Source organism: Euprymna scolopes, chromosome 41 (genome assembly GCF_053919585.1).
Source record: "Euprymna scolopes isolate OS-2025 chromosome 41, ASM5391958v1, whole genome shotgun sequence".
NCBI lineage: Eukaryota > Metazoa > Mollusca > Cephalopoda > Sepiida > Sepiolidae > Euprymna > Euprymna scolopes.
Genome location: NC_136522.1, coordinates 34,910,230 through 34,922,826, shown reverse-complemented (window position 1 = coordinate 34,922,826; position 12,597 = coordinate 34,910,230). Strand labels below are relative to the sequence as shown.

The 12,597-nt window shown below is 35.4% G+C and overlaps 1 protein-coding gene across 3 annotated transcripts in view; it reads left to right on the top strand.

Moving 5' to 3' along the window:
- LOC145266468 (uncharacterized) overlaps positions 1-12,597 on the top strand; it is a 135,603-nt gene that overhangs the window by 52,004 nt on the left and 71,002 nt on the right. For all 3 annotated transcript variants that reach the window (XR_013864720.1, XM_080122150.1, XM_080122151.1), the window contains one exon: positions 3,905-4,024. Coding sequence is in view for 2 of the 3 variants with exons in the window: in XM_080122150.1 (XP_079978276.1) it covers positions 3,905-4,024 (120 nt within the window). In the remaining variant the exon portion in view is untranslated. The remainder of the gene's footprint in view (positions 1-3,904; positions 4,025-12,597) is intronic.

The window sequence follows — 12,597 nt, the reverse complement described above, 5'->3', positions numbered from 1 at the left end:
TCCCCTTTTTTGCATATCCTCGTATTTTGAAGATATGGCTGGAGACAAAGCTTTCACTTTAATCCGCCGTTTAGTATTCCAAACCTCTGTATGTTCCTTTCCATATTCCTGGCTTGCATTAAGCTGAATCCTCCATTTTACCTCGAATAAAGCTTTTAGAAAGCGTCCTGGAGATCTTGCGATTCGTCTTTCATCACCACTATTTTAACTTCTCGATCTCTGAGGCCTCTATAAATTGCTAGGTAAACTAAAAGAAAGAAAAATAATACAATATTATCTCTATATTAATAAAGTAGCCGCAGCAATTCTCCTTTAGACTTGCAACAACAGATGCCACATATACATTTAATACATCTAGGCTAATAACTATTGACAATGCGATAACATTTCTTCTTCTTCTTCTTGTGTGTAGCTTTCGAAGTCTGTTTTAGATACATTTAGCTCTGATAATAAAATACTACATTGCATTCTACGAGTAACACCATCGCAATCTCAACATCGTTAAAGGAAGGAGTCTCTATTTTTCTCTCTAAATATTTAGTCCTATCACTGCTACCAGTTGTCACTGGGATGAATTCTACACGTTCTATGGATTCTGTGATTACACCGACCATAACTGGCTCATGCATACATAACCCTATCATAATCTTTCCAATTTCCGATTAATAAATAATCAAGGATCCTCTGCAAAAATCTGTATAATCTCATTAACTGAGCTCTGAGAATTCTCATATTCTGGAATCCAGTTCTTTCTTTATAAAAGAATGGTTACTTTAATTAAATTATGGCGTCATTAAGAAACATATTATTTCGCCCGGCGTCAAGTTCATTTAATGCATAGTTCATTACAGGCGTGTGTGTGTGTGTGTGTGTGTGTGTGTGTGTGTGTGTGTGTGTGTGTGTGTGTGTGTGTGTGTGTGTGTGTGCGATCGATACAAATCACTTTAATAATTGCTTTGTAGCTGTAGTTCCTTATTATTCTACGGGGTCCACATTGTGTGTAAAGGGGTTAATCTCCCCCCTATCTCTCCCACACCGCATATTTTCCTTCACTAATGGTTCTTATATAGTTCGTGCATGAGTGTGTTTGTGTGCGTGTATTCGGTTGAGCATGCATCTGACAATGCGATGATATTTCTTCTTTTTCCTCTTCTTCTTCGTCTTAACATTCTATTTTTTAATTATCAATTAATTTCTTTTGGATTTCTTTTCCTTTCTTACACAATTTTATTGTGCCGTTTTTTAAAAATATATTTAAATTATTATCCCCGACTGTAGCCTATGCCCTGCGTATTCTGTAACGTATGCACGCATACACACACAAACATATGTAGATACTCGTGGGAAAGGGAAAGGAGTTCTTTAACTAATCTGTACGTTCACCTCACATGTTAATAAACAAATCAAGCCATAAGAACTGGATTTAAAAAAAAATATCACAATCCGTTTTCTGCATAAGTCCCCATGACATATTTAAGAACAGATTAGTTAACAAAGCCTCCTCCCAAATAGTAACGTTATTATTTCAGCACGATTCGTCGGCATACTATTGAATGCACTGCATTAAATATTTTATATTTGTTTAAATAAAATTCACACCAAAACTAATTGACAGATTATTATCAGTTTTGGAGCACGGGGTGACATTTAAATATAATTTATAATTACTTTCCTTTAGTATTATTGGAAACAGGTGGAAGTACTTATTATCCAATTGTTTCAGTTACAAATAAACACTTTTTTGTATACTTTTATGGTAGCTGGCAACGCCGGGTATACCTGCTAGTTATATATAAATCTTATGTAATTGTGTATTATTTTTTTTCTTTTTGTTTAACTGGCCTTGAAACTAAATTAATTGAAATGAGTAATTTATATAAAAAAAACATGAGAGATTGATGACGATGAAGAATTCATCAGAGAGATGGAGCAAGAAAGAGAAAGAGAGTAAAACAGAGATGTTTTAAAGAAAGGTGTTACGTACACTGTTCTTAACTCTTCTGTTTTGTCATTGAAACAAAATGTAGTAGGCAAAAAATAATCAGGAACACAGATAGGAAATAGTCAATATCGCCCACCTCTAGAAGAGAGGGGTTTCTTGGCTGTAATAACCGTAGAGAAAAAAAGCAGAAAAAAAACTCACTTCTCGCAGACACGTGGTTCGTCACAAAGAACAATCCAATCGCCAGAACCACCTACACACAATCTGCCGGACACCCCCACTGCTTTCCAGCGTCCTGCCTTTATAGCGGCTAGGAATTATATATTTGCATAATCGCGTGAGAGTAGACGCAATTCTACGAGAATCACATGGGGTCAATCTTGGAACTCTCTCTTCCGCTCAGGCCGAAACACAACAGACGCATCCGAGGTAAGCTCTCTATTTCCCCTCATTTCGGTTATTGCTAATTCTGTTACAGTCATCCATAACCCGGCCAACACTTAGTATCCCTGCCAGTCTATTATGATTGCCACTGTGGTAACTTTCTGACCCTAACCGTGTACGTGTGCTGTTTGGAACTGAAACAATGAAACATACTGACGAACAAAGCCTCTAACAGACATGTATGGACACGCCTAAAAATTACGCAATCTAATCTCTCTGAAAGCGAATTTTATCCACACGGCTTTTAATAACGTGCGTTTTGAGATATAAAAAAAAATAAATTAAAAAGAAAACGCGCGAAGAATGTCATATTTCAACACCTGATTCAGCACATTTCATCGCGATTGCTTTTCGCACGGTCAGCGGTCACTGGTAAACAATGGTTTACTTACTTACCGTTGGGAGAGAACTTTTACCTACTTGATGCGGCAGGTTTACGAGTTATGAATATTTCGCTGCTGATTGCAAACATGGACTTATTGCTTACAGATGATTCAACCATGCAAAAACGTGTGTATGGGGATGATATTAATAAAGTTGTATGACCGTTTCTCGTGTGACTCATTGTTGTTGCTATTGCTGTTGTTGTTGTTGTTGTTGTTGTTGTTGCTGTTGTTTTTTTGTTTTTTTACCTGTATTGTAAGTGAAGACACATTTCCAGGTGAGAGTGAGGGACTTTAATAAAAAATAATTTAAAATAAAAATACGTTTAAGATTTCTTTTTATAACTCATTTTTGTTTTTTAAGTTTCAGCTTTCCCTTATTTTAGTTTTTATTCCAATGACTATTTGATTAATGACAAAAGAATTCAATGAACATTTTTATTAAAGTTACGTACAGATGGGTAAGAGAGACACACGGGATGATAATAATTCAATAGAATAAAAAGAAAAATGCAGCACTTCAGTTTACTATGCGTAACTATTTTGGTAATATCTTTTACTAATGCAGATTTGCTGTCTGATGCCGAAGCTATACTATTACTTTCATTAATATTACAGATTTAGCCGAAACTATCTTGTAAGGCTCAATTCACGGATGGTGTCGTGTAGTATCGGTTCTGTTGTCATAAAACAATATTCCCAGGCATTACCTTTTCTTTTGAGGACGGGTAATATTGTATATGTTGGTTTGTTATGATACCATGTATTACTGCTTGCATTTTATAGAGTATAGTGCAGTATCTGTTCTATGATCATGACCATTCTCAAGGGATTACTTCTCCTTTTTGTTGTGGCAAGGATAGTCTAATCTATGTTCTGTGTTCATGAAGTCATCCTCCCAGGCATTACCTTCTTTTTATATTTTTTGTAGCAGAGTAATTGTTGCGTTCACTATTGTTACAATCCAAACAAAACAAATCATCTAAAAATCTCATCAGTTATTTGAAAAATATCCATTAAGTCACTTCTTTTTTTCTCTCTAGTAAAGTAGTTAAACCTAACCGATGCGTTTTTCGTGTGGCGGATATTTGTCAGCTCATAATATATAAATATAATGTTTGCTATTATTTTTTAGAGTTATCAATAATAGTGATGATGGTAGAAGCTTCGAGAGATCCGAATCTCCATCAGACGACAGAAAAACTATCAAATGGAAATAGTCGATTTCTAAGACACTCACGTCATCAAAATAAAGGTTAGTTCCGTTTCCCTTTTTTACTTTCTTGTTGCATTTGTATGTTTTGAATGGCGTTTTAATAGACTGGCGTCTTATCCATTTTTTATCTGCCGTGTTTTTTAATACAGTGATTATAAAGCATGCTATGGAAACAATGTTGTGTATGAAACTCAAACAGGGTTCGCTAGGGGAAATCGCTTAACAACAAGGGATTAAAAAGTGTATTTAGTAGTGAAATTCGAAATTCGGGGTCAGTAGGAACTTGGGACTCTCTCTCTCTCTCTTTCACACACACACACACACACACACACACACACACACACACACACACACTGTGCGTGCTTCTCTCACTTCCTCTATGATATTAGTAACTAAAAAAAGAACTGTTGATTAGATTAAATATGAAATTCGCTGAAATTGATCGAAAATTACATTTTTTTGTCTTTAAGATTAAATAAATTGAACACGTATTGTGAACTAGTCTTTGATTGGTTTTACGTGTTTAAGGCATATTAACCCTTTTCTAATTATTAACCCTTTTCTAATTATTAACCCTTTTTTAATTATTGACCCTTTTCTAATTATTAACCCTTTTCTAATTATTAACCCTTTTCTAATTATTAACCCTTTTCTAATTATTAACCCTTTTCTAATTATTAACCCTTTTCTAATTATTAACCCTTTTCTAATTATTAACCCTTTTCTAATTATTAACCCTTTTCTAATTATTAACCCTTTTCTAATTATTAACCCTTTTTTAATTATTAACCCTTTTCTAATTATTAAATGCTGATACGCAATAACCATTTTATTCGTCCTTCAATTGTCTTTGTTTCGTAGTCAATAATTTCATGATTTTACCCATGTTTATATTGCACATCCATTTTATAAATAATATTCAAATTAATTGTAAACATCATTATTAGCAAAACTCTAAAAATCTAGTATTCTACTAAAGCTGATTTAATATCATAATCATACAAAATACACGCTAAAATATTCCTCAACTTTGGGGATTAAGTTAAGAACATAAAGAAGAACTTGTAGCGATACAAGAAACAGTTTTTAAAAGTTTGAAAAAAAAAAACAGATTAGAAGAAATGTAAATCACAATATAATGCATTATTGAAATTAGTTGAATTACCAAGGAAACCAACCTACGTCATCTGGTAAGGCTGATCAACCACATGCAATATAAAATGAAAATAGAACAATTAATATAGAAAGAGTGAATTACAAGTGAATTAAAAGTGAATTAAAAGTGAATTACAAGTGAATTACAAGTGAATTACAAGTGAATTAAAAGTGAATTACAAGTGAATTACAAGTGACAGAAATTTTGAAAAAACAAAAAAAAAAAACGCTACCACTCTCTTTAAAAAAAAAACGCACACGAATGTGGTGGTATTAGCCTCGATTGCTACCACACGAAGTGGTCATGATCGGCCAGAGAAAATGGAAAGATCGAGGAAGGAGAGCACCAACCAGACTTCACCAGAGGGATGCGGAGAGTACTGGAGCCCTGTGGAGGCTTATTACCACCAAACTTTAGAGAAGACCAACAATGGTTGATAGGGACAAATCAAGGGTAAACGGTTGTTAAAATAACGCAAAATAAATTTGTAAATCGAAGTATACAGTTATGAGGAGGAGAGTGCTGCAAATGTGGGGAATATTTTGTTATTCAGTCTCCAGGGAATACCATGTAGTATTGTCAGTGAACGATCACTGATAATGACTTGTGTGCAAATAGTACTATTATTTACTACTACTACTACTACTACTACTACTACTACTACTAATAATAATAATAATAATAATAAGAAGAAGAAGAAGAAGAAGAAAACTCTTTTAAAGAAATCAACGAAATGTGAGTTTCCTCCTTTTTTGTTAAAAAAAAAGTTAAATTTTACTTCGAATTTATGTCAGAAAACAGTCTGTGTTTCGATATAAACGCATAATTCTATTTGTTAATGCAAATTTAATGAAAATCCTCTAAAATTGAATACAAAAATAACCCGACGGGCGACTGGCGAATTATCTAGTTAAATGTTAGTTCGAATTTATAACAGAAACCAGTCCTTTTACCGATATAGACGTAGAAATTTGCCTCGTCTCTGAACGAGGGAATAAAATATTACCACAACGACGGGGAAAATTGCCTTCCTCTTTTCCCATCCAACATTTCCAGCGGCTAAGCAGTATGGTGTAAGGTAGATCTATCTTCAAACGCCCTCTTTCAGAGCATTACTTCTGACTTTTACTAAGTAGAATACTTGGAAATTTAAATTGTTTTAAATTTTTATTTTATTTATTTATCTATTTATTTATTTATTCATTTTTCTTTTCTTTTCTTTTTTGTTCATGTCCCATATGTATGTGTGATAGTGCACGATACCTCTTGTATACATGAGAGCTTTACACTATCCCTGCGTCAGAACCACAGGTAACACAATTCTGGGCTCGGTGCTGCCACAAATACCAAATATGAAAAATGTCAATTACAAATTATCCAAACCATGGGACCAGGAAGAAAGATCTGGGTGTCAGGATCGGCAAGTGCTCCTTCGGTAGCCAGCATGGGGAACCCGGTCGTGGGCAACTTTCTAGTTTCAGAAACTCAAATAACATGGACGCTGAACAGGTAAGTATAACCTCTACTTTCAAAGAACAAAATGATACCAAACAAACACAGAATAGCCATGATAACCATCAAAATGAAGAAAAAAAAAACGAAGAAAGAAATGGACAACAAAAGATAATAGACTCGTAATGGAATGCTACTATAGAAGTCATCCTAAATATAGATATGGAGGTTATCGGAAATGAATGAAAGAACTATGGGACCTATCCAGTGACTACCATACAACAGAACAAAGAATTGCGGACCAAGCAAGACTGATATTCAAGAAAGGTTGGCTCTCTAAACTAGAACTAACAGAAATTCAGCGAAAAATAAATGATGAAACTGAACAAGAAGCATCCCCAACGGAACTACATGTAGAGCAACTCCACAAGTTGAAGCCTCACAAGTAAAAACACCAAAGGCCGAGGACCAACAAAGAACGAAGTCTACAAACATGGAAACCGAGAACAATGAAACAGAACTAACAGAGAACGAAGCAAATGAAATAAACAAAATAATACAGCTGATGAACGAGGAAAAAAACAAAGCTCTCATCGTTAAGAAACCAATAGCAGAAGAAATTAACAGAAACAGAGAAGGTTAACAAGTTCCTCCCACATATCCCAACAAATACAATCACAGACTTAAACAACCTCATTTACGCAGGCGCCAAAATGGTAAGTATGAATCTCAAATCAGAAAAACAACCGGGGACAAGCGGACCGACAAAACCTGGATGGGAAATAAGACTAGAAACTCAAATGCACAAACATAAAAAAGAAATAAAAATGATCAACAGGAAGAAAGCAATGTGGAGAAAACGGAATATTGGAAATGTAACTGGCAGGGAGAGGCTAAAGAAGAAACATGAAGAACTGGACCAAAAATTAAAAGCAAAAAAAGCGAGATTGATACGATATTTATAGATATAAATCTGAACAATGCAAACATAACAGAACATTTGAAACTAATGAAAGCCAATTCTACCAAAATGTGAACGGAGGAAAAACAAAAACAGAACAACCAACTCCGACAGAAACAAAACTCTACTGCAGTAATATATGGGAAGAGCGACGAGATCACAATAAAAATGTTGAATGGCTGAAAGACATGAAAGAAGAGTTACAACAAATAGAAGAAGGAACAGCGAATGAAATCAGCAAGGAAACCCTAAGAAAAATGGCAAACTGGAGAGCATCAGAGCACGACGGGATACATGCATACTGGTTAAAATAATTCACAACCTTACACGAAAGACTAGCCCAAAACCTGAGAAGATGTATACAGGAAGCAAGCATACCAGACTAGATGACAAAAGGTAGAACTACACTGCTACAGAAGGACACGGAGAAAGGAACCGTCCCTAGCAACTATAGGCCAATCACATGCTTACCAACTATGTGGAAGATACTGACAGCAGAACTGAGGGAACAAATCTACCACTCCCTGAATAACCGTGGACTCATCTCCGAGGAGCAGAAAGGATGCCAAAAAGGAAAAAGAGGAACACATGACCTGCTATATATAGATCAAAAGATCCTAAAGGAGGTAAAAAGGAGGAGAAAGAATTTAGCCATGGCATGGATCAACTAAAAAAAAACGTACGACAGGATCCCCAATCATGGATAATAGAATGCCTAAAAATGTATAAAATACCAAGTGGGATCACTAATGTAATAGAAAATGAAATGAAAACATGGAGACTGGAATTGACAGCTGATGGACAACACATAACAGAAATTAACATACAAAGAGGTATCTTCCACGAGGACTCACTATCACCACTACTGTTCATCATAGCCATGATGCCCTTGAACAGTATTCAGAGAAAGTGCCAAGCCGGATACAAGTTCTTCAATACAGAGGAAAAAATTAACCACCTGATGTACATGGACGACTTGAAACTTTTTTCAAGAACCGAAAAGGAGCTAGAGACACTAATTAACACTACCAGGATCTTCAGCCAAGATATCCAAATGGAATTTGGAATAGAAAAGTGCGCACAACTAGTTATAAGAAAGGGAAAACTGGAAACGACAGAAGGCATGGAACTACTCAATCAAACAGAAATGAGGGCACTAGGGAAACAAGACGACTATAAATACTTGAGAATTTTGGAAGCGGACACCATCAGAGCAACAGAAATGAAAGAGAAAATTAGAAAGGAATACCTCAGGAGAACAAGAATACTCCTGGAAACGAAATTATATAGCAGAAACCTAATAAAAGGTATAAATACATGGACAGTATCACTAGTAAGATACCCTGGACCGTTTATAGGATGGACAAAAGAAGAACTGAGACAACTCGACCAGAAAACCAGGAAACTCATGACTATGCATAATGCACTACACCCAAAGGACGATATTGACAGACTCTACGTGAAAAGGAAAGACGGCGGGAGAGGACTGATCTGTATAGAAGACTGTGTGAAGGACACGAAAAAGTACAAGAAAAATACATAACGCAAAACACTGAAAGGATAATTATGGCAGCGAGAGACACAGAAAAAAAACAACAAAAACAGAAAACAGAAAACAGAGAGACAAATGACAAAACAAGAAAAAAGAAATGGGAAGAGAAACAACTCCACGGAAGATTCATAAGAATGACAAAAGATGAGGATAACGAAACACCTGGACATGGATGCGAAAAGGACATATAAACCGAGAAACTGAACATCTAATAACTGCAGCACAAGATAACTCGATAAGAACCAACCATATCAAAGCAAGAATCGATAAAACACAAGAAAACAGCAAATGCAGACTCTGTGGACAAAGAGACGAAACGATAAACCATATAGTAAGTGAATGCAGCAAACTGGCCCAAAAGGAATACAAAAACAGGCATGACCAAGTGAGGAGGGCGATGCACTGGGAATTGTGCAAACGACTGCATTTTGAGCGTACAGACAAATAGTACAAGCATAAACCCGCAACAGCATTCGAAAACGAGAACCACAAAATCCTATGGGACGTAGACATACAGACGGACAAACCCATCCAAGCAAGAAGACCAGATATTGTAATAATTAACAAGAAAGAAAAATCCTGTCAAATACTAGACTTTGCTGTCCCAGCTGACTACAGGGTGAGTATGAAAGAAAAGGAGAAACGAAGCAAATACACAGAGCTAGCCAGAGAGTTAAAAGGGATTTGGATGATGAAGAAAATCAAAATAGTACCGATAATAGTAGGAGCACTAGGAACAATTCCGAAAAACTTCGAAAAAAGAATGTCAGAAATTGGAATCAGAGGAATAACTGCAAAAGTAGAACGACTAACGATAATGAAAACGACTGAAATATTAAGGAAAACCCTTGAATGCGGAGAATAATACAAGAAGACAATATAACGAATAAGCGTTACAAGGAATGAAGAACACCGAATCTGCATATCTACAAGTTCTACACCCCCATCATGCACCCCCCATAGTTTCACCACCGCTCCTCCCAATAAAAAAGTGACACCAAAGAGCTGAGAAGGGTCAAGACGAACTAAAAGACCGAGGAGAGAGCGCCAGCCAGACCTCGGTTGGACAAGCGCAAAGAGAACGGGGACTTTGGGGAGGCTTAGTGCCATTCAAGTTCCAGTATAAACCAATGGCCACTGCCGACGAGAAATCAATGGTAAGAGGCTGTTGCGATGATGCAAATTCATTTGCAAATGCTATCGAAGGAGGTGGAGAGAACTGGACGTCTGGGGAGACTTGTTGTCACTCAGCCTCCAGAGAACACCACAGGTTTCCAATCAGATCATTTGTTGACTTGTGTGAAAGCTCCATGTGAGCCAATAATAATAAATAGATCCCCATATTGTCTGCAAACTTTCGTACTTCTTCGATAGAGTTACGAATAAATAAATCGGTCGTATAGTAGAGAATATTGCGCAGTTGTAAATCGGGTTTTTTTTTCTGGTTGATTTTGTTCATCCTTATTTTTTGTCATGTGGAAAGAAAGGCAGAAAAATGAAGAAATGAACAATGGGAGAAAGAAAAGGCAATAAAACGCATAATCAGTTTGTTGCTATGCTTTTACGACATATCAACCGTCGTCGTTGGGTCATTTTATGCTGAAACCCATACTTTGCATTCGTACGGCTTGCAGAGTTTTGTTCTTTAGGGATATATTTTATAAACAAATATTCAGGTTTGTTTTACAATCCACAGAGATTCGAAAAAGTGGTCAAAAATTCAAGATAAGTTTCTTTTCTACCTATCTGGAAAAGATTTTAATGTGTAGTTAAATTTAAAACGTTTAATTGGTTTGAAAAACATATAGCGTTAAGTGAGAACAAAAGAAAATGGTCGCGAATTGGCTCCTAATATTCAAGTTTTGAAAATCACTTTAAAACATTATACAAAATACTGTTAGAAACCCACCGAATATATGTCACGGTAATAATGGTAGGTTTTAACAGTATTTTGTATAATGTTTTAAGTGATTTTCAAACCTTTGCATATTAGGAGCCAATTCGCGGCCATTTTTCCTGTAATCACGTTACAAACCCAAATAGTTTGTATACGATAGTTTTGTAGAACGTATAAATTATGACATTTTTCTGTCTCGCAAAGTGATTTGGTCATACGTTGTTCAATCAGCTTGTATGACGCATGTATTCAACCAGTCACATGAAAGACTGCTTCAGTCCCTTTGAGAGTCGCGGACTATCACCAGAAAGTTTGCTGCAAACAACCACGAAAGGCAGCCCTTTCTTTTTTCTGACTTGATCCGCTAGATGGCCGTGCATCGACTAGCTTCATCTGAATCCACTCGTGCACTTTCAAACGGCAAAGAAATTTCTTCTTTTATTCCTTTACTCAAACATTGTCCATCTCACTTCAACCTATACTAAACAATGTAGGTACCTTTAACAAACACCCGTTGAATGTTCATAAAAAGTATTTTCCTTCGTGTGACGGTAATATGATATAAGAGTTGGATTTAGCACTTTTTATTAATACCAGTAGCTAGAGTGTCTATTGAACTCATGCTATGTAACAGTGACTGCATCACGCTGTTTTCAGTCCTTTAAATATCCCAATATTTTGAGTATCATTGTTTTGGCACTTTTTCATAATTAACAAACTTTTCCATGAAACCAACATTGCCTGAGTTTGGATTGTCAGAATGTGATTCGAGATATGCATACGTTTTCGCATCCACAGACATTTTTTGTCTTTATTTTATTCATCGAACCCATAGCGTCAGTTTAAAAGCTTTAAAATCACTTTAAAATAAGTTGGATGTATTGTTTCATTAATATCTGTATTTATAAACTTATCAGGCAGGAAAGCATTCTAAACATTATATTTAAATGCTTTTCTCTAGGCTTCCGACCGTCAGTATGTTTGCATCCGGGCAACGCTAGGTGTGTCAGAAATTTCGTGAAAAATAGTGAATAATTCCACCCAGTCTTTCTAAGCTTATAACTCCTCGAAAATGTAACACAAGCCCGAATATATTTTTCAATTAAAGGAGCAAGGACCAAGGTTTCATCTTAAAAAATAAAAAATTAACAAATTAAAAAAAAACGTGTTTTTTTTTAAAAAGGTTTTAAACTTCGGACTTTACAGGTAAATTTCTAAAAAACACTACTTTTTTTGTTTTAAATTTGAATATATTATTCATTGAGCTTTTCTCTTCAATTTGTGATATATAACACTTTTGTGAGTAAATTAATTATTTACTTTTTAATAGACATTTCAAAATGGGAGGCGTGAATTATTCGACCCCCTGTCTTTCCAAGCTTATAACTACTCGAAAAATGTAATTCAAGCCCTAATTTTTTTTCAATTAAAGGAGCAAGGACCAAGGTTCTATTAAAAAGAAACAACAGAAAAAACAAACAACGTGGTTTAAAAAAAAAAGGTTTTAAACTTCGAACTTTACAGGTAAATTTCTAAAAAACACTACTTTTTTGTTTTAAAATTGAATATATTATTTATTGACCTTTTCTCTCCA